At 45.6% G+C, this 26,284-nt stretch overlaps 1 protein-coding gene and 1 pseudogene across 1 annotated transcript in view; both read left to right on the top strand.

Moving 5' to 3' along the window:
• NOS1 (nitric oxide synthase 1 (neuronal)) overlaps window positions 1-26,284 on the top strand; it is a 143,462-nt gene that overhangs the window by 103,807 nt on the left and 13,371 nt on the right. The window contains exons 16-22 of the mRNA XM_011964544.1: window positions 378-479; window positions 2,546-2,662; window positions 7,342-7,516; window positions 11,542-11,680; window positions 12,273-12,351; window positions 20,232-20,425; window positions 22,863-23,032. Coding sequence (XP_011819934.1) covers window positions 378-479; window positions 2,546-2,662; window positions 7,342-7,516; window positions 11,542-11,680; window positions 12,273-12,351; window positions 20,232-20,425; window positions 22,863-23,032 — 976 coding nt within the window. The remainder of the gene's footprint in view (window positions 1-377; window positions 480-2,545; window positions 2,663-7,341; window positions 7,517-11,541; window positions 11,681-12,272; window positions 12,352-20,231; window positions 20,426-22,862; window positions 23,033-26,284) is intronic.
• LOC105527906 lies at window positions 8,697-9,333 on the top strand (annotated as a pseudogene).

Genomic DNA, 26,284 nt, shown 5'->3' with positions numbered 1-26,284 from the left:
TGCGCCTGTAATCCCAGCTACTGGGAGGCTGAGGCAGGAGAATCACTTGAACCCGGGAGGCGGAGGTTGCAGTGAGCAGAGATTGCGCTACTGCCCTCCAGGTTGGGCGACAGAGACTCCGTCTCAAAAAAAAGAAAAGAAGAGAAAAGAAAAAAAGAAAATCCCTTCTGATTTTCTTTGGGCAGAGAACGTACTGCCATATTCACATAAGTTTGATACCCAGGAAACTGACCGTTGCTGAGTCCTTTGTGATCAGCATCGTAGTCCTCACTCTCGCTACCTCTCCCCTTCCCACCCCATCCTGGATGGCCTCCCAGCAGGTTCCCTCTCACCCCTCCTTCAGGGAGAGATAGGGCACCATCGATTCTCCCCTCTAGGTGCCCGGAACCCTTGCGTTTCTTTCCCCGTAAAGGGCCTCCCCTCCCCCATGGTGACACAGAAGTCCACGGTCTGGCTGCAGCCCGTGACAGCCAGCACAGGTAGAGTATGCATGTGTGTACATGTCCACATGTGTGTACACGCATGTGTGTGCGAGTGCATGCATGCAGGCCCAATGCCTGAGCATCCCAGGCCACACATCTAGGTCTCAAGGAGACCTGAGTTCTAGCCTGAGCTGTGTCACTAACTCACTAAGTGACCTTGAGCAAGTCACTTAACCCCCGTGGGCCTCGGTCTTTCTCCTCTGCCAAATGGGGAGAAATTAGCTCTGCCCTACGCACTTCTGTGGCCTATTGGCAGGGTTAAAGGGTAATAACAAAAAGGAAAGCATTTGGAAAAACCTCCAACCTCATACAAATGCACGTGCTGTTATTTTTACCACAACCATCAACCATTCCTCCAACACTAACAACACAGCCACCCCCTGATATATTGCATGACTCAATGTGAGACTATTTTAGGGCAGAAAATACACTTACATATATTTAGAACTTTCCTGATGCTGGAGCAAAAACTTTAAAGAACATCCAGCTTAGAAAACCCTGCTGCCAGAATGCACAATTTATTTTCTTTTCTTCTTCCTCTCTCTTGTTTTTTATTTTCTTATTTCTTTTTAATTTTCTGTAATTAGATTTGTGTGTTGGGTTTGCTTCTTGAGGTTTGGGTTTTGTTTTGGAGTTTTGGTCGCTTGTTTGTTTGGTCTCAGATTTTTTGTTTGTTTCTGTTTGCTTTGTTTTGTTTTGCCTTACCTGAGAGCACAACTTACCACTTTTAGGGGAAAACTGAGAAATTGGATTTTTTTTTAGTCTGAAGGTTCCTGAGCCTCTCATCTTGAGGTTTGAGTCCCAATGACATCGTCCTTCACCTTCAAAATTATTTAATTTAAAAATGCAGTCTCTTTCCATGCCGGGTGTCAGTGCTGAACATTGTTCATATTTACTTGAAATGTGAAATGTGACAGAACCCTGAAAAGTCTAAGGACTATAACTTTATGGAAGGACAGTATTGAATGGGATACTCCAGCACTGTCCAGAAGAACTTTCTAGAGAGATGTAAATGTTCTATATCTGTGCTGTCCACTATAGCAGCCACTAACCACATGTGACTCTGGAGCCCCTGAAATGTGGCTGGTGCAAGTGACACCCTGCTGTGACCCAGTGGTTCTCAAAGCTGAATGCACATCAGAATCACCTAGGGAGGTTTGCAGTGTACCAACCCACACTGACTTGCATTTAATTCAAATTAATTTAACTTTAGATAGCCACACTTAGCCAATGGCTGCCATCTTGGACAGCATGGTCTAGTTTCCAGCTACTTAAAGTGAAGTCCGGAGACACTGGCATCTCCTGGGAGCTTGTTAGAAACACAGAACTCCAAGCCAGGTCCCAGACCTACTTAATCAGAATCTGCATTTTAATGAAATCCCAGGATGATTCTTGTGTACATTAAAATTTGAGAAAGGGCCAGGCGCAGTGGCTCACGCCTGTAATCCCAGCATGTTGGGAGGCCGAGGAGGGTGGATCACCTGAGGTCAGGAGTTCGAGACCAGCCTGGCCAATGTGGTGAAACCCCATCTCTACTAAAAATGCAAAATTAGCCAGGCATGGTGGTATATGCCTGTAATCCCAGCTACTTGGGAGGCTGAGGCAGGAGAATTGCTTGAACCCGGGAGGCAGAGGTTGCAGTGAGACGAGGCCGTGCCATTGCACTCCAGCCCAGGCAACAAGAGTGAAACTCTGTCCCAAAAAAAATTTTTTTTTGAGAAACAAGAAAGCATGGTCTCATGGTTTAGGGGAGTAGTTAGTTCTGCTCCTGACTTCTTACTGATTAAATCATGTTAACTTTATGGGTCTCAGGTTTCCTGAGTTAAGCATGGCCAGAAACCTTTTTAGTACCAGTAAGACCAAGTATAGATGGACGGTTACCACTGTGGTGGACATGGGTACGTTGGTAGATTATAGAAGAGACCATGGGAGTGTTATGGTTTGACTCAACATACAAGAGAAGACCCTAGAATCAGGACTTGTCACTTGAAGATCCATCAAGGGTGTTGACCTCAGGAGGGAGCTCCAGGCCAGAGCTCACAGGTTCTCTTTGGTTTTGGCAGGAGCTACAAGGTCCGATTCAATAGCGTCTCCTCCTACTCTGACTCCCAAAAATCATCAGGCGATGGGCCCGACCTCAGAGACAACTTTGAGAGTGCTGGACCCCTGGCCAATGTGAGGTAAGCAAGGGGATAAGGGGGTCGGGGATCAGGGAAGACTAAGGCTCCTGGGGAGCTGGACCTAGTTACGAAGTGAGCTCTTCGTCATGGGGAGGGAGTCTCCCTTCTATGTCCATTCATTTCTCATAAAACCAGCTGCATCCTGGCTGTCTGGGACCCCTCCCACCCATTAAGTCACATTGCCTGGTCTCCCCATGCACCGTTTTTATCCTTTCTGTGACTTCTTTTTCTATACACACTCCCTCAGAGCCCGCTTACCCAAGGTTCACCCCGTTATTTGTGCTGAAGGCTGTCAATCTCTGGATATTGCTCAATGAGCTGCCCTTCCCAATAGCTATGGTGTATACTTAATAGAAGCTTCTGTAGACACCCTGCTATGACCCCATGGTTCTCAATCCTGGAGGCTCCTCAGAATCACCTGGGGAGGTTTGCAGCATACTAATACAATAACCAAGCCCCATCTCCAGAGATTCTGATGGAATTGATCTGGAATTGGGCCCATGTGCTGCTTTTTCCTTTAAGTCTCTCCAATTGACTCTAACATGCAGTCAGATTTGACAAATACTGCCCTAGCCTCATATTATCTCATGGCCTAGTCAAATACTATGAGATAATTTTAGGAAGTACGTGGACAAATATTTTATATTACAACAGTTGTGTATTCAGTCTAATGGGTTCTTGGAAGGAAAGAGAACTGGGATGTCAAACCCTTGGTTTCGTGGATATTGATCAAGACAAGACTAATGTGAGTTGCCCTGTAGGAAGAACCTTCAGGCCTGGCCACAAATCTCTCAGAACTTCACTAACTGAGCCTTCTCCATAATTACTCAGAGCAATGCTTAGTAGATTATATAGATGACTGGTTTGCTAGATGTTGAAATATCTGTTATGTCCTCCAGGACATTTTCAAATAGGCTTTATGTTTTAAAGCAATTTTAGGTTAACAGCAAAATGAGCAGAAAGTACAGAGAGTTCCCACATCCTCCTGTCACTACACACGCACAGTCTCCCCTCCTATCAGCATCCCACACCAGAGTGGTGCGTTTGTTAGAACTGACGCACCTACAGGGACACATCATTATCAACCACAGTCCATAGTTTACTTTAGGGTTCACTCTTGGTGTTGAACATTCTATAGGTTTTGACATCAGTACATTTTTCAGCTCAACATTGAAACATCAGTTCTAGAGTTTGACAGTCAGACCCATTTTTCCCTTATTAAATCTATCATGGCAGGGGTTGGCAGACTAACGCCTGTGAGCCAAATCCAGCCTGGTCACTGCATATTTTTAACAACCCATGAGCTAATAATGCTTTTCTTACCGATGATCATTTGTAATCAGTTTGATGGTAGAAAACATTACCTTTGAACCCCAATGAAGAAAATGTTATTATTCTCTCCCAAAAAATGAATTCCAGTCTTCTCATAGTAGACCTGTGTTAAAGTATGCTTAAGTGTTATTATTATGTTTTTAATTTTATCAATTGAGAATGTTCAGGAATTTGTTTTCTTTCTTGTTTTGTAAGTGCCTATGTAATAGCTTCAATTTTGCTTCTCGGCCTGTAAGCCTAAAAATATTTGCTGTCTGACCCCCACATATAAAAAGTTTGGCAATGCCGGGCACAGTGGCTCATGCCTATAATCCCAGCACTTTGGGAGGCCAAGGCAGGCAGATCTCTTGGGCTCAGGAGTTTGAGACCAGCCTGGGCAACATGGCAAAACCCCATTTCTACCAAAAATATAAAAACTTAGCTGGGCGTGGTGGCATGCACCTGTGGTCCCAGCTACTCTGGAGACTAAGGTGGGAAGATCACTTGCACCTGGGAGGCAGAGGTTGCAGTGAGCCAAGATGGCGCCACTGCACTCGAGCCTGGACGATAGAGCAAAACTCTGTCTCAAAAAAAAAAAAAGATTTGCCAACTCCTGGTTTGGAGGCTTAAAATAGGCATTTTGAGATCATAAGCTGAAGATTGTGATGGAAATGTGACTAGTAGTGACTGCAGTCTAGGTTCTCAGGCCCACCAAGAAGAATGTTAATGAATCAACCACCTGAATCATCATCTGTTGGTGAACACAAGAGTTGGGAGCCTTGGTCCATTGGGGCTACTATACCAAACACCATAAACTGGTAGCTTGTGAACAACAGTAATTTATTTCTCACAGTTCTAGAGGCTGGGAAGTCCAAGATCAAGGTGCCGGCAGATTCAGTGTCTGGTGAGGGCCCACTCTCTGGCTCATAGATGGTACCTTCCAGCTGCGTCCTTACATGGCGGAAGGTCTCTTCAGCCCCTTATGAGGCACTAACCCCATTCATGAGGCTTCACCTTCATGACCTAATCACCTTCCAAAGGCCACTAATACCATGACATTGAGGGTTAGGTTTCAACCTGTGAATTTGGGGGAGACACAAACATTCAGATCATAGGAGTGATGAGCTAGTGAGGAAAAAGTAAAAGCAAGTTCAAAAGCACAAATGAGTTGTTGACAGTGTCAGTGGTAATCGAATATGGCAGACATCACAAACATAAATCACAGAGATTCGGGAAACAGCACCTTAACCAGAAGGCATGACTAGTGCTGGGAGCTCCCGATCTGCACTGGGCTAAGGCTGAGGCAGGTGGCTTCAGGCAGGGATGCCCTTTCGTGTCACCCCTCCAATCAGTCCACATCCAGTCACCATCTCTGTCTACCTGTCAGGCCACCACCCTGCAAGAAAAGGGTAATGTTTTTGGATTCAGGAAGATCATTAGTTAAAAGTAAATGGCAGGCTGGGCTCAGCAGCTCATGCCTGTAATCCCAACACTTTGGGAGGCCAAGGTGTGTGGATCACCGAGGTCAGGAGTTTGACACCAGCCTGACCAACATGGTGAAACCCCGTCTCTACTAAAAATACAAAATTAGCCAGGCATGCCTGTATCCAAGCTACTCGTGAGGCTAAGGCAGAAGAATCATTTGAACCTGGGAGACAGAGGTTGCAGTAAGCCGAGATCACACCACTGCACTTCAGCCTGGGTGATAAGAGCAAAACTCTGTCTCAAAAAAATAATAATAAACCAATAAGTAAATGGCAAAATGCTGTCTAATCCCACATACTTTATTTGGAAAGGCTCTGGAATTCTAGGGAAAGGAGGGCAAGAAAGAAGAGGAAGATTAAATGATACAATATGAGTGTGGATTTGAGGGGAGTGGATATTAACCTACATTAACTTTCACCTGTGAGGCACCTGGACCCACCCCAAGTTCATGCTCCAATGATGGAGGGTACCTTGCCAACTTCTCCTACCTTCTTCCTTCCTCCCCATCTCAATCTGTTACCATTTTGTCCCCATCAACCTAAAAAAGAGATTCAGGGGCAGGGCCTGATCCTGTATGGAGTGGGTTAAGTAGTCCCACTCCATGGTTTATCTGAGATGACAGTCTACAGCAGAACACTCTGACCTTAAAAAGTGGGGCAAGGTGGGGTGTTTTTGTCCCATTCATGAACCTGTTGTTCCTGTCACTGTGAGGTCTAGACCTACAGCCAAGACCAAGTTCTAGAAATGTGGCAGAAAGTGTCCGAAGGGCTGTGGACCACCCGTACAGGAGCCACCTAGGACATAGCCCTCCATTTCCTTCCTTCAGTCCAAGTGTCCCCACCTCAAAACAGAGAAACATCTCATGAACTTGACCCCACTGGTTCAAGCACCAACATTTTCTTGGTGGTATCTATACACAGAGGGTCTGTGAAGCAATTTAATTTCATAGACCCTACAAGGAATGTAACCAGAATATTTATAACTCTTTCATCCCCTTTTAGAAGAACCTGTCTGATGTGTTGATGACAGTTTCTTCTGGTCTCTTCATTAATACAAGTCCCTGAGGACCATTATGTTATAGTTTCATTATCTTCATACTTAAAACTAATCTAGTTATGTCACTCATAGAATTTAAGCCTTCCACTAAAATAGACTAATTTCCCCAGTTGGTCCAGCTTAGAAGTGGACATGCACAAAACAGCCAGTAGTTCCAGGTCATTGCTATCCCTAATTTGTCCGCCTTAGAACAAATTAGAATATTCTCCTGATGATGGCAGTAATTAAAAGAGACCAAAAGAAAGGGAGAGAAACACTTGAGAGCCCTTAGGTTTAAAGTGCCCTTCCACAGATGAGCTTGGGGTTGCCTGACCACCATCAGCTAAACATTGTTCTTTTTGAGATAACAGATATATTAATTCAGGTTACCATAACAAAATACCACAGACTAAGTGGTATTGGCTGTAATTCTAGAACTCACAGACAGCTTAAAGAAAAGAAATTTATTTTCTCATGGTACTGGAAGCCAGAGTTCAAGATCAAGGTGCTAGCAGGGTTGCTTTCTGGTGAGGTCTCCCTTTCTGGCTTGCAGATGGCCACCTTCTTACTATGTCCAGAGAGAGAGAGAGAGAGAGAGAGAGAGAGAGAGGTCTGGTGTCTCTTCCTCTTCTTATAAGGACACTAATCTTATCAGAACAGGGCTCTACCCTTATAACCTAATTTAACCCTAATTACCTCCTTAAAGGCCCTATCTCAAAATACAATTGTAAGGAGATTAGAGTTTTAATATACGAAATTTGGGGGGACACAGTTTAGCCCATTACACCAGACACTCCCCACATTCCCCACAGTCCCTTAGCATGAACATTCTGTTGTCCCCTTGACAGGTTCTCAGTGTTTGGTCTTGGCTCACGAGCATACCCTCACTTTTGCGCCTTCGGACATGCTGTGGACACCCTCCTGGAAGAACTGGGAGGGGAGAGGATCCTGAAGATGAGGGAAGGGGATGAGCTCTGTGGGCAGGAAGAGGCTTTCAGGACCTGGGCCAAGAAGGTCTTCAAGGTAATCTAGATCTCATGGACCTACAGGGAGAAGTAATGCTCCCCACACCCCCAAAGACAGCACCTAAACCATCAAGAAGAGAATAAACTTGAGAGAACCCTCAGTACCTCTCCCATGTATCCAGCCAAAATACAACTTTAAACAGCTCAGATAAATTTGGGTGTCCTGAAAGCACATATTTTCTACCCAGAATCCAACATTCTACATTATGGGCAAGGAGTTGGTCCATAAAAAAATTATAGAGTTTTGGAATGTCAGGGCTGGGAGGAAGCCATCCCTCACTCATATTTGGTATACAGGTACACAGAAAAACATAGAGTTAGTCAACCAAACCAAACTTAAGATCTTGGCAGTCTACCAACTTTGACAAGCGTACCCCTCTTGTGCTAGATCTTCACTGACCAATATAATATGGTAGCCACTAGCCACACATAGCCATTTAAATTTAAACTTCAGCTAATTAAAATTAAATATGATGAATGGGTCAATAAAATGTGATACATCAATGCAATGGAATATTCTTCATCTGTAAAAAATAATGAAGTGGTGATACATGCTACAACATGGATGGACCTTGAAAACTTTGTGCTAAGTGGAAGAAGACAGTCACAAAAGAATATGTATTGCAGGATTCCATTTATATGAAATGTCCAGAATCAGAAAATCCATAGAGAGAGAAGGCAGGTTATTGGTTGCTAGGGGTTATGGGGATGGGAAATGGAAGTGACTACTAACAGATAAAAAAGTTTTTCAGTGTGGGGGGGGTGATGAGAATGTTCTGGAAGCAGATAGTGGGAAGGGTTGCATAACCGTGTGGACGTTCTACATGCCACAGAATTGTACGTGTTTAAACAGTGAATTGGATGTTACGTGAATTACATCTATACCTATCTACACAGTTCAAAATTAAATAAGGCTGGGCATGGTGGTTCATGCTTGTCATCCCAGCACTTTGGGAGGCTGGGCAGGAGGATTGCTTGAGCCCGGGAGCTCAAGACCAGCCTGGGCAACATAGTGCGACCTCATGTCTTTAAAAAACTAATTAATTAATTTAATTTAATAGGTTTAAAATCCCATTCCTGACTTCCTCCAGACAGAAGGGAGCGACAGACTCTGCATCCCCACCTTACCAGGAAACTACTGAAGTTCCTGGGGAAGCAAAGTAGAATTTCATGAGAACATGATGGATGTAGAGGAGAAAGCCTATGGTGGCTGTGAAGTCCCTGGTACCATGCATGTCTAACTGATACCTTCTGAGGGTCAGGAATGTGTTGTAAAAATAGAACATGTGCTAACATCAGGAATGATAAAAGCCATGTTGAGTGGCCCAGGTCAGTTTGCTGAGAATAAAACAAATGAAGTTAATTTGAGAGAGAGATTCCTATCCCTGTATTAACAAAAGTATACATGTTTTGTTTTGTTTTGTTTTTGAGACAGAATCTTGCTCTGTTGCCCAGGCTGGAGTGCGGTGACACGATCTTGGCTCACTGCAACCTCCACCTCCTGGGTTCAATCTGTTCTCCTGCCTCAGCCTCCCAAGAGGCTGGGACACTACAGGCACCTGCCGCCATGCCCAGCTAATTTTTTGTATTTTAGTAGAGATGGGGTGTCACCGTGTCACCCAGGGTGGTCGTGAACTCCTGAGCTCAGTCAGTCCGCACCCCCTGGGCCTCCCAAAGTGCTGGGATTATAGGCATGGCACACAGTTTACATACAACGTTCACTACATTCACAGCTCCACTGAGATTCCAGAATCCCCAATTGTACTTGAAATTGCGCTGGAACTGCTGATGGCTGCGAACTTCCTAGATTGTTAAATAAAATAAATTATAATAAACTGTTATCTTTCTTCAGTATTTAAAAAAAAAAATCCCATTGCTCAGTTGCAGTAAGCAACTGAGAATACACATTTTGCATTCTCAGTAGCCACAGGGGTAGGGGTTACCATATTAGACAGTGTAGAACCTTTCCATCATGATAAGACATCCTATTGGCCAGAGCTGTTTTAAATTTAAGGCCACAGGAGAATAAATGAACCATGCATGGCCTTCTATCTGCATATGAGGATGACTAAACTGACCATTCTAGGCTGGGAGGTGGTAATGAATGTAGACCCTGCCACTTTTACCCACGCCATCCTAGCCTTGGAATGCATACTCATCAGCAACCCCGGGAGAAGAGTACTATGCAACCTTCTGTCATTTAGATGACACTTTTCGTCCTGAAAGCAAATGCAGGTAGAGAGCAAATGGGGAAGCTGAGGCCCCTGGGCTGTGAGGATTTCCATGTGGGGAGGCAGTGTTTATCAGCCTGTTCTTGCATTTCCTCCCAGACAAGGAGAGTTGAAATAATGGCTTTTTATACCCATTGGGATAATTCTGTTGCTTGATTTCCATCAGCCAACCCTGACTGAGCAACCAGGAAGGAAGGCCTGTTAAAAGCCACTGTACCCTTTAGCTGTCAACCTCCTGCTCCCATCCCACTCCCAGCTCTGGCAAACACAAACCAACTTTCTGTCTCTGTAGATTTCCCTGTGCTGGACGTTTCATATGAATGGAATCATAATGTGGTCGTTTGTGACTGACTTCTTTCACTTAGTATAATGTTTTCAAGGTTCATTCATGCCGTAGCGTGTATCAGAACTTCATCCTTTTCTATAGCCAAATAATATTCCATTGTATGGATGTGTCAAGTCTTGTTAATCCATTCATCCACTGGTGAACATTTGGATTGTTTTAAAGTCAACATGAGGTCAAACAATGGTAAGAACTATTCTTAAAAATTATCATTATTTTGAATTATCTGTGGTTTTATCTTAAAAATAACTCAGGACATTGGCCGGGCATGGTGGCTCATGCCTGTAATCCCAGCACTTTAGGAGGCCGAGGCAGGCAAATCCCTTGAGGCCAGGAGCTCGAAACCAGCCTGGCCAACATAACAAAACCCTGTCTCTACTAAAAATACAAAAATTAGCTGGGTGTGGTGGCACATGCCTGTAATCCCAGCTACCTGGGAGGCTGAGGCATGAGAATAACTTGAACCTGGGGAGGAGGTTGAGGCTGCAGTGAGCCAAGATTGCACCACTGCACTCCAGCCTGGGTGACAGAGTGAGATTCTGTCTTAAATAAATAAATAAATAAATAAATAAATAAATAAATAAGGACAGCAATTCTTAGAACTGTTAAAATCGAAGAACAAGTGAGCTTGACCAAAAAAAAAAAAAAAAAAGGAAAATGTATTTGCAGTCATCCAGACATTCATTCAATATGCCCTTTCTTTACATAATTCTTAAATATTTAGAGGAAGATGGATTGGGAAATTCTGAGATGTTTACTTTCTTATTTAATGTTAAACCTCTACACACATTAATTTTAGGAATAAATGACATAATAGAATTATATCTTAAGTGCAGGTTAGGTCCTAAAGTCAATGGCAAATCTGACATGTCCAGCACATCGCAGACACTCAAAATATATAGGGTGGATGGATGCATGTATGCATGGAAAGATATATGGATGGGTGGGTGAATGGATGGAAGAATGGATGCATGGAAAGATAGATGGATGGGTGGGTGGGTCGATGGGTAGATGGATGGAAGGATGGATGCATGGAAAGATGGATGAGTGCATGGGTAGATGGAAGGAAGGATGGGTGCATGGAAAGATGGATGGGTGGGTGGGTGGATGGGTGGGTGAGTGGACAGATGGATGGATGGAAAGATGGATACATGGATGGGAGGGCGGAAGGGTAGATGAATGGCAGAGTGGATGAGTGGATGGGTGAATGGATGGAAGGAAGACAATGAAAGGGTAGAGTGAAGAAAGGAAGGGAAGGAAGAAGGGAAGGAGAGAAGGGTTACTGGATGGATAGATGAATGGATGGATGGATGGATGAATGGATTGATGGATGGATAGTTGGATAGATGGATGGATGGGTGGATGTAGATACATGCCATGACTTGGAGCTGTTGGCAAGGAGATCCGCTTGGCTGAAAGAGGTCACTGAAAGCCTTGTGTACACCACAGGCAGCCTGTGATGTCTTCTGTGTGGGAGATGATGTCAACATTGAAAAGGCGAACAATTCCCTCATCAGCAATGACCGCAGCTGGAAGAGAAACAAGTTCCGCCTCACCTATGTGGCCGAAGCTCCAGAACTCACGCAAGGTACCTCCCACCACCCTTCTAGGGAGGCATTCATGACAATGGGGGAAAGGCAGGCGATCTCACCTCCAGAAGGTGCTTAGGGAAGATGGGCTTCATTGCTTTGATCTCCCTTTAGTGCAGTCTTACCAAAATGAATACTTTGCTGCCCTCCCACGCTCCGTAAAACAAGTACTGGGAAATGTCTCTCTCTCTCTGTCTCTCTAGTAATATGCTGTGTTCTTCCAAACCATCCTCTTCTCAACTTAATTCAACCAGATTTTCTTTTTGTTCTGCACTACCCACAACCACCTCACCCGTCCCAACCAATGCCTGCCTCATCTGTTCTCTTCTGTCTCTCATTCTACTCCAGATAACAGTAGAAGTGTCAGTAGAGGGTGAAGAAAATGCTGCAGAGTGTTTGTTTGTATTAATATTCTGAGAAAAGGTCTCATTATGTTTCCCAGACTGGTCTTGAACTCCTGGCCTCAAGTGATCCTCCCACCTCAGCCTCCTAAGTAGTTGGGATTATGGGCATGAGCCACCTTGCCCCGCCTGGGGAGTTTTTAATGGAACATTCAACACCTTCTCAGGAAGACTGTTTTTCTCCCCACAGGTCTATCCAATGTCCACAAAAAGCGAGTCTCAGCTGCCCGACTCCTTAGCCGTCAAAACCTCCAGAGCCCTAAATCCAGGTAGGAACATCTTGGTTCACTGGGTTACCCGCCTGTTCTCTCAAATGTCACCCATGATGAAGGACAAGCCCTGTGAACTCCAAGGACGGCTGTTTTCCAATCGTTGCAAAGTGCCATAGAGACTCCCTTGCTGCTTTTTAGCGTCTGGAGTTCCTGCTTTCCTTTTGCCAAGCTCCAGCCTGAAGGGGTGGGAAAAGGAGATGGTGTTGATCTCATGAAAAGGGGAAAGAAAAAGGTTTTCTGAGTAAGGTTTTTTTAACAGTGGACCACACCCTTGTAGATTTGCTACATGTTCATTGTACCACAGCATCTTAGCTGGAAATCACTTAGTCCAAGTATTTCCTATTATGAATAATTTTTTTAATGTAGCTAAAAAGTGGCTACCCACACTCTGCTTAAATTTCTTTGGGTTGATGGGAGATAAAGTCCTAATTGTTAGAAATTAGCTTAATATCCAATATAACCAGTATCTTTTTATCAAATATAACCAAAGCATGTCTTCCTAGCACTTTATTTTAAACCCAGTTTTACTCTCTGGTGACACCTAAGACAAGTTTATTTCTTTCCAAATGAGAGACTGGAAATAGCCAACGACATTGACCAATCTCCTCTGGGGCCTGATTCCTTCAAGTCATTCTTTCTAAGACATGGTTTCCCAAGCCTCTGGCTTTAGTAAAAGGACACACTCTGTCCTGCTGGAAATGTCACTCTCACCTGGTCACAGTGCAGTGGAGAGTATGTGATCACTGCCAAATGTGCTCAGGTTATTATTACCATCACCAATTTGAACAGGACGCGCTAATGCTGCCTGAGATCTCAGGCATGGTTCTAATGGCCGTTTTGCTTTTCCATTAAAAGCGGTCACTGCTGTTCTTAGACATCACGTCTTCTCAAAATCATCACACCAGGTCTGCTCATCTCTCTACTTGTATAAATAATTTTTCTAGCACTAATGAAAGTCTTTGCATAGATCCCTGTTGAATAGAATCTTTTTCTCTTTGTAGTTACAGCAGAAGAATCAAGAATCTTTTCAAGTCTTGATTCTTTGCCCAGCATAGTTCACTGTGCTGTGCTTGGTTCACTGGGTTACCCACCTCTGCTCCCAGGTGCCACCCACAATAAAGGACAAGCTCTTGTTGATTCCAAGGACTGGCTGTTTTCCAATTATTGCAAAGTACCACAGAGACCCCCTTGCTGCTCTGGGAACAGAGGTGGGTAACCCGGTGAACTAAGCACGGCGCAGTGAACTATGCTGTGCAAAGAATCAAGACTTGAAAAGATGTTCTGCTGTAACTACAAAGTGAAAAACATTCCATTCAACGGGAACCAGTGCAAAGACCTTCATTAGTGCTAGAAAAATTACTCGGCCCAGCATGGTGGCTCACACCTGTAATCCCAGCACTTTGGGAGCCGAGGCAGATGGATCATGAGGTCAGGAGTTCAAGACCAGCCTGACCACCATGGTGAAACCCTGTCTCTACTAAAAATACAAAAATTAGCCAGGTGTGGTTGTGGGGGCCTATAATCCCAGCTACCCAGGAGGCTGAGGCAGGCGAATCGCTGGAACCCAGGAGGCGGAGGCTGCAGTGAGCTGAGATTGCACCATTGCACTCCAACCTGGGCGACAGAGTAAGACTCCATCTCAAAAAAAAAAAAAAGGAGAAGAAAAAAGAAAAAGAAAAATTACTTATACAAGTAGAGAGATGGATGGACAGACCCAGTTTGATCAATTTGAGATGTGATGTCTAAGAGTAGGCTCTTGATTAAGCAGTTCTGGGCTCTAACCCCAGCTCTGCCATGCACTAGCTGTGCAGCCTTGGCTAAGCCATTTAGGTGATCTGAGCCCCTGTCTCCTTACCTTCATAATAGGAATGATAACTATGAAGATTACTAATGTTTTTCTAGAGCTCTCTGTGTTCCAAGCGCTGTGCTGAGTCCTCTGTCCAGGATCTTTTATAATTCTAACCAGCCTGGGAAGTAGGCGCTCTTATCATACACATTTTAAATAGGAACAATGACAACTAGAAAATACAAGTGACTTTCTCAAGGTCACACCGACCTGGTTATCTGACTCCAAAGTCAGTGTGCCAAATGGCTACACAGATGGCCTCACCAGCATTGCAAGGCTGCTAAGTATTAAAAATAAGCTACATAAAGCAACTAGCATATCATAGAGTCCCATCAGTATTCCTTATCCATCCATGCTTCATGTCACCTGCAAATTTAGTGTGTGTGCTTTCTATGTAATCTTCCAAACCTTTGATAAAAGTGATCAACAGAGCAGAGCCCCAGGGCTCTCATATTCTCTCTTAGATTCTCAAACATTAAAGAAATGGAGTGGGAAATTAATCTCCGAATAATTAGTTAAGTGCAATTCAGAGCATAATGGCCCCTGATATGGAGAGGGACTCCGTATTTGAAATATATCTCTTACTACTTATTTTGGTCCTATGGGAAGGGATGATATAAGTAGCATTGCATGAGAAGGCCTAATAATCTACTGGAAATTTCCTTCAGCAACAAACTATGAAAGACCAGCTTACAGAATTTACTCCCAAAGCCATAGTACATAAGTAGCAAGGAAACTTGCAAATGTTTTGATGCTAAGTGAAACCAAAAGTCCCTAAATCAGCCCCCACCCCCGCCCATCCAGAGGAGGCACCTGACTCTAAGCGACGGGTCTAAAAGTGACTAGCAAGAGAATATTCCAAACAAGGTTAGAACTGGAGTGTAGAATTCAAATCAGTTATGAATTAGCACAAAAAGGACCCAGTCTTACCTCCGTGTTTCTCTCTTTAAAAGCATGTTCTCTATTTTCAAGCTTAAAGTGCTTTAAAAGCACTACCTATTTTCAAGCTTAATACCATTTCCAGCTTCATAAGGCTTATTTAAAAAAAGAAGAAAAAGGATAATTGAGTGAAAAAGTATGACTCTCCCGTTTTCTCCTGCCCGAGGCTGAAGTTGGGCTGTCTGGCCTAAAAGGCCACGACCAAGATATCACTAATCCCCCTACGAGAGACCATTAATTGCAGGCAAAGTGCTTATGAGGAAGTAGGCAGCCTTTTGAGGATGATCCTTGAAAATCTAAAGAGAAAAGTGACCACAGTCACCATCACAGCCTGGAAATAAATTTTCTAATGCACGTACAACAATTAGCAAATGACACAGAAGAGAGAGCATAATGGATGGCTGATGTGTGGGGTGTAGACACTAAGTCCTAGAAATCAGGAGCAAGAGGGGAATGCAGGACTTGAGATGAACCTCTTATGGGAGGGTGGGCTTTAGAAAGGCGGGAAAGAGGAGGGGGGTCCAGGAAGGAAGAACAGCAGAAGTTAAGGTCAGCACCGGGACGTCTGGGAGAATGGCAGACATTACAATGCAGAGTTCTTGATCAGTAGAATGCTTCAGTCTCATCTCCCCTTGAGTAAAATAGCTTCTCTCCAGCCTTCCCCATCTCAACAGAGGACATCAACGTTTGGCTTCAGTCAAAACCTCCAGTGTCATCCTCATTCCTCTCTCCCTCTCGCCTGGGTCATGCAGTCGCTCAGCAGATGCCCTTGGCCTTGTCTTTCAACTACATCTCAGACCCACCACCTTGAGCAAAGCCATGGGCATGTCCAGTCTGACTGACTGGAATAGCCACCCAACTTGTCTCTTGGTTTCTGAGCTTTTCTCTAAAAACATCGGTTTCCAAAGAGCAGACAGAGGAATCTTTCCTTTCTTTCTTTCTTTTTTTTTTTTATTATTTTATTTTATTTTATTTTTGAGGTTAAGAGTAGAAGTTTAATTGATGAAAGAAAGGGCTGGGTGCGGTGGCTCACACCTGTAATCCCAGCACTTTGGGAGGCCAAGGCAGGCGAATCACGAGGTCAGGAGTTTGAGACCAGCCTGGCCGACATGGTGAAACCCTGTGTCTACTAAAAATACAAAAATTAGCTGGGCATGTTGGCAGGTGCCTGTAATCCCAGCTACTCGGGAGGCTAAGGCAGGGGAATCACTTGAACCCGGGAGGCGGAGGTTGCTGTGAGCCAAAATCGCACCACTGCTCTCCAGCCTGGGCAACAGAGTGAGACTCCGTCTTAAAAAAAAAAAAAAAAAAAAAAAAGCTCTCTGCTGAAGAGAGGGGTCCTGGAGAAATGGGTTGCCAGATCCACGGTGAAATGCACGGGGGCTTGGGGGTTTACAGATGTCTAGTGAGGAGGCAGTGTTTGATTTACATAGGACGCAAAATATTGGTTGGACCAGGCGTGCCATTTGCATAGGGTGCGAAAAACTGGTTTGGACTAGGTGTCCTACTTGTATAAGGTGTGAATTTCTGGCCACCCCCACCCTAATCTTTTACTATGGAAGCGGGTCGTCGGACAGAGGAATCTTTCAAAACCGTGAATTGAAGCCTATCACTCCCCGGCTTCACAGCCCCTGATGGTCTGCTGGACTTCAGGAAACCTCCAAACTCCTTCCCATGGCAGGTCATCATGAGGCTCTTGTGATATGGCCGCTACTATTGTCCAAACAAACACTCCAGCCTTCTTTCACTTCCTTGAACATGCCACCTTTTCTCTGCCTCTGGGCCTTTGCACGTGCTCTTCCCCATCCCTGGAATGCTGTGCCTGCAGGTCTTTGCACGTCTCTGCTTAAATGTCAAATCGCCAGAGAGGTCTCCGTGACTGTCCTATCGACATAGCCTACTCCCCTCAACCCATCACCACCCACTCATCCACATCACCAACCCCACCTGAGATCTTTTAAGTGACTTCTCAATGAGAATAGGGCACTTTGCTGTCCTTCCCCATCACTCTCTCACTAGTGCCTAGAACAGTGCTTGGCACGCAATGTACGGGTGTTGAATGAATGAACCTTGTTAACTTGAGCAGTTCACAGCTGACAATATTTATCCTTTTCACTGAAGAATGCACATTTTCTGGGTTTTTTTTCCATTTAATGCTGGACATTAGCAAATTATTCTTTTATCTGCAAACCTATCATTGAGCCACCGCCAAGCATGTGTGTGTATGTGATGCTTCTGGATGTGACTAGAAATAAATCACACAGAGGGGACACTCGGGGGAGAAGGAAATAGGGCCCAAATGGTGGCTGCTGTTCCATTGCCTCTTCCCCTTCTCCCTGTACTTCTCATATGGCCCATATGTGTCCCAAGCTTTAAGAAAAAATAAAAAATAGGCCAGGCGTGGTGGCTCACACTTGTAATCCCAGCACTTTGGGAGGTTGAGGCGGGTGGATCACCTGAGATCAGGAGTTTGAGACCAGCTGGCCATCATGGTTAAACCCTGTCTCTGCTAAAAGTACAAAAACTAGCCGGGCATGGTGGTGGGCGCTTGTAATCCTAGCTACTCTGGAGGCTGAGGCAGGAGAATCGCTTGAACCCAGGAGGTGGAGGTTGCAGTGAGCCAAGATCGCACCACTGCACTCCAGCCTGGGCAACAAAGAGAGACTCCATCTCAAAAAAAATAAAAATAATAATTTTTAAAAATGTTTAAAAATTATCCACTTACAAAGCTCAGCAGAACTGAGATTTAAGACAATTGGTTTATGAGCCAGTGCTACTCCCCAGAGGGTCGGCTTCCCAGCAAAGCATCAAAGACCAGCCCACCAAGGTGCCCTGGGGCCCTGCGGCCATTCAACGCTGGGGGTTCTCAGCAAGCACCCCCAAGCAGCATGCAGAGTCCCCTTGATTAAACTCCCAGCAGGGCCAGCGCCTGGACCCACCTTCTAGCCCACGGGCCAGCCACTTTCCCATGCCTGCTCCTTGTCTGCACGGCCACCCTCTGCCTCGTTCAAGAGGACTTGGGGGGAGGTGGCTGTGCTCGTGAGCTAGCTCAGCAAGTTTGGGTCCTCTCCGTTTCTATTTTGTACAAATCGTGATGATCTGGGAAGAAAGCGGGAATTGATTTGCGGGCCTTTCAAAGGCTTCCTTTGGGTAAACTTAGGAGGCTCCCAAATTAGAAACCCCACAGCGCCCCCTGCTGGCCCTGGCTTCTGCGATTTACTTCTTGCAGCTCTCTGGAGGTAATGTCTGCTCCCCAGGAACCAAAGACTGGTGTGAGCTCTGAGAAGGCTCAGTCGTGCAGGTTCCCAGACAGGGCAAGATCTGCCCAGGGAGGGACAGTGGGACTCCAGACCTTAATACTACCATTCACAATTATGGTCGCTAAGTTCCCCACTATGCTAAGGGCGGGGATGCCTTGCTTCAAGAAAATACTTGACACCGTTTCTTCCCCCAAAATAATATGCCCGCTCAACTCTTTTTAATAATGGTGGCTATTTGTAGCACAAAGGGGTTCTTGGTTGAGCCAAAAACTCCTTTAAATAGCGAGTCCCATTGGGCTATTCAAGTGTTGATTTACATACCGTAGAGAATATAGAAACTTCATGTTGAATATCAAGCGTCTCTATCCACTGAAAACTCATTGGCAATGAAGAAAAAGCAGGTCTGAAAAAGCAATCATAGCTCAAAGGGTGCAAAAGATTTGATTTATCCAAGTGTAGTTGATCCTAGAGTTTGCAGGTATTGTGTAAAATGCAGTATACTGTACTGAAAGGTTTTTGTGGGGTTCGTTTTTTTGTTTTTTGGGTGGCGGGGGTAGGGGGATATACTCTCTCCCTGTTGCCCAGGCTAGAGTGCAGTGGTGTAGTTTCGGCTCACTGCAACCTCCACTTCCTGGGTTCAAGTGATTCTCCCGCCTCAGCCTCCGGAGTAGCTGGAATTACAGGCGTGTGCCACAATGCCCAGCTAATTTTTGTGTTTTTAGTAGAGATGGGGTTTTGTCAGGTTGGCCAGGCTGGTCTCAAACTCCTGACCTCAGGTGATCCGCACACCTCCACCTCCCAAAGTGCTGGGATTACAAGTGTGAGCCACTGCGCCTGGCCTGTACCAAAACTTTTTAAAGGACCAGAATAATCACATTCTGAGAGTTTATTATTGAAAGCCGTTGGATTAGCACAGGCCTCCTGAACCTGAAACACAAAAATCAATGTAGAAAGGTTATAACCTGGTAGGCATCAGTGACTTTCCTTCTGTGTTGTCTTTTTAGATCTCTCAATGTTGTAATATTGATGAGTTTATGCATAGGAGGAACCCAAGCTTAAAGCCAAGTCTTTTTTCCTTTACCGTTACAACACGAGGAACCCTGGTTGCCAAAGGCAGTGGGGCTTGCAATTCCTAGGAGATGTAGAATTTCACAGATTGGGAATACCACAGTCTGTGGTTCCAGTGTAGTGCTAGACACTGAGAGAACCCCTATTAGTACTGAGAATGGGGTGCTAGAATCCAAAAGAAGGGAGTTGAGAAGGAGAGAGTGAGTAGTTATGCCCAACACTGCTTCCAGATCCAGATGAAGCCTAGGAAGCAGCCACTGGATTTGCAGTGAGGAGTTCACTGGTGACCTTGATAAAAAGCCTCAGTGTAGAATGATGGCTGAGCACTGTGGCCCTTACCTGTAATCCTAGCACTTTGGAAGGCTGAGGTGGGAAGATTGCTTCAGCTCACAAGTTTGAGACCAGCCTGGGCCACATAGGGAAATTCCATCTGTACAAAAAATTCCAAAATTAGCCAGGCATGACAGTGCCTGCCTATAGTCCCAGCTACTTGGGAGGGCTGAGGTGGGAGGATCGTTGAGCCTGGGAGATAGAGGCTGCAGTGAGCTGTGATCGCACCACTGCACTCCAGCCAGGGTGACAGAGCAAGACCCTATCTCACCATAATAATAATAGAATGATGGGGGAATAGGCTTGGTTAGCACAGGCCCCAACAAGAATGGAAGGAGGAGAACTGCAGCCAACAGGGACAGACAGAAGAGCCAAAGAAAAGGAAGAAGTAGCTGCTGGCCCTTGTCCTATGATTCCTCTGCAATTTCCTGCAGTCGGTCAACTATCTTCGTGCGTCTCCACACCAACGGGAATCAGGAGCTGCAGTACCAGCCTGGGGACCACCTGGGCGTCTTCCCTGGCAACCACGAGGACCTCGTAAATGCCCTGATCGAGCGGCTGGAAGACGCACCCCCTGTCAACCAGATGGTGAAAGTGGAACTGCTGGAGGAGCGGAACACGGCTTTAGGTAACATTCCCAGGGGCCCTTCCCTGCTCTAGGGAGCTGCAGAGGCAGTGGGTGTCTGGGGAAGAAGAGACCCGTTCTTCCCAATCACCAGTCCAGGCAGGAGAGTGGGTCTCTGTTGCTAGCAGCCGATGAGACTGAAGATTTTCCCCTTTCTCATGGCTGATCAACCTTGGGCCAACCAGCTGAGCAAATAAATGCGCATGGTGCCAGGCCATCGATGGCTCACCATTGGGAGAAGGGGGCCGCTACCTTCCTTCATTGACTAGACACGGATGTTAGCAGTAGCCACTCTTTTCACTTTCCATCCTCACCACTACCCCTCAGGAAAATCTCTAGTACCCCATTGCCCACCAGGTAAATAACAGCAGAAATCTGATCCTGCCTCCTCTTAGAATCAAAAGGTACTATAGGAAGCTCGATGGCCAACGAGGGATTGAGCCCACATGTTTTACCTCATTAGATCAAGCTCTCGCCTGCTTAAGTGTCCATCCTTGACATTCATATTGAAGAACTTTCAAAGGCAAATGGGTCCCAGCGCTTCATCCAGGAGCACAGGTGGGCTCAAGGGTCAGGTACAAGGAACTGCAGTGACCTTACCTGGCAGACCAATACAGGACTGTCACTTTTACAAAAGAGCTAGGATGTGAAGTCAGGATAGAATGTGAAAGTAGCATATCGTCAAAGCCCTGCTGAAAACCTCTCAGGAAGACACTACGTTAGAGAGACATACCCTCTTTTTTTTTTTTTTTTTTTTTTTTTGAGACAGAGTTTTGCTCTTGTTACCCAGGCTGGAGTGCGGTGGCGCAATCTTGGCTCACTGCAACCTCCGCCTCCCAAGTTCAAGTGATTCTCCTGCCTCAGCCTCCTGGGTAGCTGGAATTACAGGCGCATGCCACCACACCAGCTAATTGTTTGTATTTTTAGTAGAGACGGGGATTTCATCATGTTGGCCGGGCTGGTCTCAAACTCCTGACCTCAGGTGATCCACCCGTCTTGGCCTCCCAAAGTGCTGGGATTACAGGCATGAGCCACCACACCCGGCTGAGACATACCCTCTCTTAATAAATCCTGGCTGAGTGAGGTGGCTGACGCCTGTAATCCCAACACTTTGGGAGGCTGAGGCAGGCAGATCATTTGAGCCCAGGAGTTTGAGACCAGCCTGGGAACATGGTGAAACTGCATCTCTACAAAAAAATACAAAAATTAGCCAGGCATCAGGCCGAGTGCGGCAGCTCATGCCTATAATCATAATCCCAGCACTTTGGGAGGCCGAGGTGGGTGGATCACCTGAAGTCAGGAGTTCGAGACCAGCCTGGCCAACATGGCAAAACCCCGTGTCTACTAAAAATACAAAAAATTAGCCGGGCATGGTGGCACATGTCTGTAATCCCAGCGACTCAGGAGGCTGAGGCAGGAGAATCGCTTGAATCCGGGAGGCAGAGGTTGCAATGAACCGAGATCGCACCATTACACTCCAGCCTGGGTGACAGAGCGAGACTCCATCTAAAAAAAAAAAAAAAAAAAAGTAGGGCATGGTGGCTCACGTCTGTATTCCCAGCTACTCAGGAGCGTGAGGTGGGAGGATCACTTGAGCCCAGGAGTTCAAGGCTACAGTGAGCTGTGATCGCATCACTGCACTGTAACCTGGGCAACAGAGTGAGACCCAGTCTAAAAAAATAAATAAATAAAATAAAATAAATCCAACCCAGACAATACTTCCTCTATGTTGAAATAGAGCTTTTTATTTGGGATCGAACCCCTGATGGAGGAGAGGCTTATATTTAGGGACATATTGGAGGAAGAGTATATAGAGGGAGTACAATATAGTAGTCAGAACAAGGTCTGAAGCCACACTGCCTGACTTCACGCTTATGAGCTGTGTGACCTCGGGCAAATTTCTTAACCTCTCTGTGCTTCTATTTTTCTAAGCGGGGAGAAGAATAACACTGTCTTGGATTGTTGTGATGATTAAATGAGTTAATATAAAATACTAATAATAGTACTCGGCACATAGACTGTGCTAGATAAGTGTTAGCGTTTATAATGACAAACACTAACATCCAATTCAGGGGGTGAGAGGCTGATACCATCCCATGATACATGGGGCCGAAATAGGCTTATCTCTGTCACCCACAGCTGGGGGCTCGTTGTATAGAACGCCAGTGGACTATGCCATGCTATTTTAATATTTTTCTCCTCTCTTCATGTATTTTTCTTAATTTTTTGATTCATTTGCATAATTAATTTTGGATTTGCTTCTTGCACACATGAAATCCCCTGGATTCTGGGCATGGAAGGTGGAGAGCTAGAAGGTTGCTTGGCTCTGGAGCCACCCTCCTCACCTGGCCCCATCCTCTGCTCCAGGAGCAGACCTGAACCCCCGACTTAGACTCAAGCCCTCCCACACCCACCCCTCACCCGCCTTGTACCTCCACAGGCGTCATCAGTAACTGGACAGACGAGCACCGCCTCCCACCCTGCACCATCTTCCAGGCCTTCAAGTACTACCTGGACATCACCACGCCACCAACGCCCCTGCAGCTGCAGCAGTTTGCCTCCCTAGCCACCAATGAGAAGGAGAAGCAGCGTCTGCTGGTCCTCAGCAAGGTGGGTCCTCAGGCTTCGCACAACCCTAGGGAGCGCCTTTCACCTCCTCGTCTTTAAAGAGTTGAAAACTGTTATTACCAGGCTTCCAGCAGATGGCAGTCTTGAGCCAAGGGGGCCATTATTTGCTGTAGGTCGCCATATTGGCTGGTCCAATGTGGCTGGTCTGCCCCCAGTTCTAAGGCCTGGCAGAGCAAGAGTGACTCCTTTGAATCAAACAGTTGCCTGGCTACAACTGAAATTGCTATTCTTTCTGTCTTCCTTTGGAACCTTGGACTTCCATTAGTGCCATTTTAGGCCATGCTTAGGAGAAAAACAGGATCTCACCATGCCTTGGTTTAAAGATAAGGTTTTTTCTTGTTTGTTGTTTTTTTAATTTTTATGGATACTTGGTAGGTGTATGTATTTATGGGGTACATGTGATATTTTGATACAGGTATACAATGTGTAATAATCGCATCAGGGCAAAGGGGGTATTCATCCCCTCAATCATTCATCATTTCTTTGTATTGGAAACATTCCAATTCCACTCTTTTAGTTATTTTTAAATATATAATGAATTATTGTTGACGATAGTCACCTTGTCTAGATCTAGGAAATAGTAGTTTTTTTTTGTTTTTTTGTTTTTTTGTTTTTTTGGTTTTTTTTTTTTTGTCCCTAAGACAGAGTCTCACCCTCTAGCCCAGGCTGGAGTGCCGTGTGGCACAATCTCGGTTCACTGCAACCTCCATTTCCCAGGCTCAAAGGATTCTCGTGCCTTAGCCTCCCGAGCAGCTGGAATTACAGGCACCTGCCACCATGGCCAGCTAATTTTTGTATTTTTTTCTTTAGTAGAGATGGAGTTTCACCATCAAATTCCTGACCTCAGGTGATCCACCCACCTCAACCTCCCAAAAATGCTAGGATTAAAGGCATGAGCCACCACGCCTAGCCTAGATCTTATTCCTTCTATCTAACTGTATTTTTGTACCCATGAACCATCTCCACTTTCCCCCACCCCTCCCCACTACCCTTCCCTGCACTGGTAGCCCTCCTTCTACTCTCCGTCTTCATGACTTTATTTGCTTCTAGTTTTTAGCTCCCACAAATGAGTGAGAACATGCAAAATTTGTCTTATTGTGCCTGGCTTCTTGCACTTAACATGAGGTCCTCCAGTTCCATCCATGTGGCTGCTATGATGAGATTTTGCTAATGCAGAGGAGCTGCAGGTGGAACTACTAGAGATCAGAGGTCTCTGATTGTAAAATGAACCAAACGTAGCCTCTACCACCTTGCTTAGCAATCCTGGGATCACCTGCCCCAGCCTGCTGCAAAGCCTTGCTCAGTGAGAATTCTACCCAGGAGAACGGCCCACGCTGCTACCAATGGGGGCTCCTTCCCATAAAGCAAGCCCCCAGCACAGGATGGCTTAGCTTTCTTCTGCCGTCCAGGAGAGGGGATTGAATGGTGAGCAGCAAGGAAGAGGCTAATTAGCGAGTGCGTAGTATTTAGAAATATGAAAATAAATACCAGAAGGAACACTTAAAGAGCTGTAAGTAGTTACCTCCGGGGAGCAGGAAGCAGATGGCAGAGGTAGAACAGGAGACCATTATTTTTAATCATAAGCTTTACAAAGTTATTTAACTTTTTAGACTATCTGCAAGTATAATTTTGATTTAAAACTTTTAATTAATGGGGGAGGGTGGCTAATAGGAAGAAGGACTGTAGATTGCACTGTTGGTACCTTATTAGATTGCACTGTTTTTACCTTATTTAAAGTAGAATTTGGGCACAGTGGCTCATGCCTGTAATCCCAGCACTCTGGGAGGCAGAGATGGGAAGATTGCTTGAGGCCAGGAGTTTGGAACCAACCCGGGCAACATAGACCCCATCTCTACAAAAAAATTAAATTAGCTGGGCATCATGGCACATGCCTATAGTCCCAGCTACTCAGGAGGCTAAGGTGGGAGGATCACTTGAGCCCAGGAGTTCGAGGCTATGGTGAATCACGATCTTCCAACTGTACTCCAGCCTGGGTGAAAGAGCAAGACCCCATCTCTATAAATAAATAAATAAATAATAGGCCGGGCGCAGTGGCTCACGCCTGTAATCCCAACACTTTGGGAGGCTGAGGCAGGCGGATCACCTGAGGTCGGGAGTTCAGGACCAGCCTGGCCAACGTGGCGAAACCCTGTCTCTATTAAAAGTGCAAGAATTAGCTGGGCGTGGTGATGGGCACCTATAATTCCAGCTACTCAGGAGACTGAGGTAGGAGAATTGCTTGTACCCAGGAGATGGAGGTTGCAGTGAGCCGAGATCACGCCACTGCACTCCAGCCTGGGTGACAGAGCAAGAATCTGTCTCTAGATGGATAGAAGACAGATAGATAGATAGATAGATAGATAGATAGATAGATAGATAGATAGATAGATAATAGATAGATAGATAGATAGATAGATAGATAGATAGATAGATAGAATTTGATATAACCCATGTGTATTAGTTTATTTCTTCCAAAAAGTGCAGACTTCAAGACAGGATTAAATGAGCCAGGATTTTTATTAGGGGAAACACTTGTGTGACATAAAGTGGAAAGGGATCAGATAGGGCTGGGAGAACCACCAGACCTCAAAACAAATCTAACGCCAGCCAAAGGAAAAGGAAGAAAGGTGGGATGAGAACGTTCTAGACTGCAGTGCAGTTTAAGGAAGGCCCAGCAGGGTTCTTGAGGAGTCCTGGAGACTCCTGTGCTTGGTCATTGGCAGGGAGCAGCCTGTGGGAAGGCAGGCCTGGCACCAACAGGGTGATGGATGTCAGTTTCAGGTAATGTCAGTTTCAAAGAGTTGAGAGGCCAGGGCTCTTTGTCCATTTTGCTCCTGCAATTGCAGGCCAGTCAGGCTGGAGGTCTGAGAAGCACGATGTCAAGGATGCCATCGCCTATTAATAAGGCCAGAACAGGCCGGGCGCTGTGGCTCACGCCTATAATCCCAGCACTTTGGGAGGCCGAGGTGGGCAGATCACAAAGTCAGGAGATTGAGACCATCCTGGCTAACACAGTGAAACCCCGTCTCTACTAAAAATACAAAAAATTAGCTGGATGTGGTGGCAGGTGCCTGTAGTCCCAGCTACTCGGGAGGCTGAGGCAGGAGAATGGCGTGAACCCTGGGAGGCGGAGCTTGCAGTGAGCCAAGATCATGCCACTGCACTCCAGCCTGGGCAGCAGAGTGAGACTCCATCTCAAAAAAAAATAAAAAATAGATAAATAAATAAGGCCAG

This window comes from Mandrillus leucophaeus, unplaced genomic scaffold (assembly GCF_000951045.1).
Source record: "Mandrillus leucophaeus isolate KB7577 unplaced genomic scaffold, Mleu.le_1.0 Scaffold7, whole genome shotgun sequence".
Classification (NCBI taxonomy): Eukaryota; Metazoa; Chordata; class Mammalia; order Primates; family Cercopithecidae; genus Mandrillus; species Mandrillus leucophaeus.
This window is presented reverse-complemented; position numbering and strand designations above follow the sequence as displayed.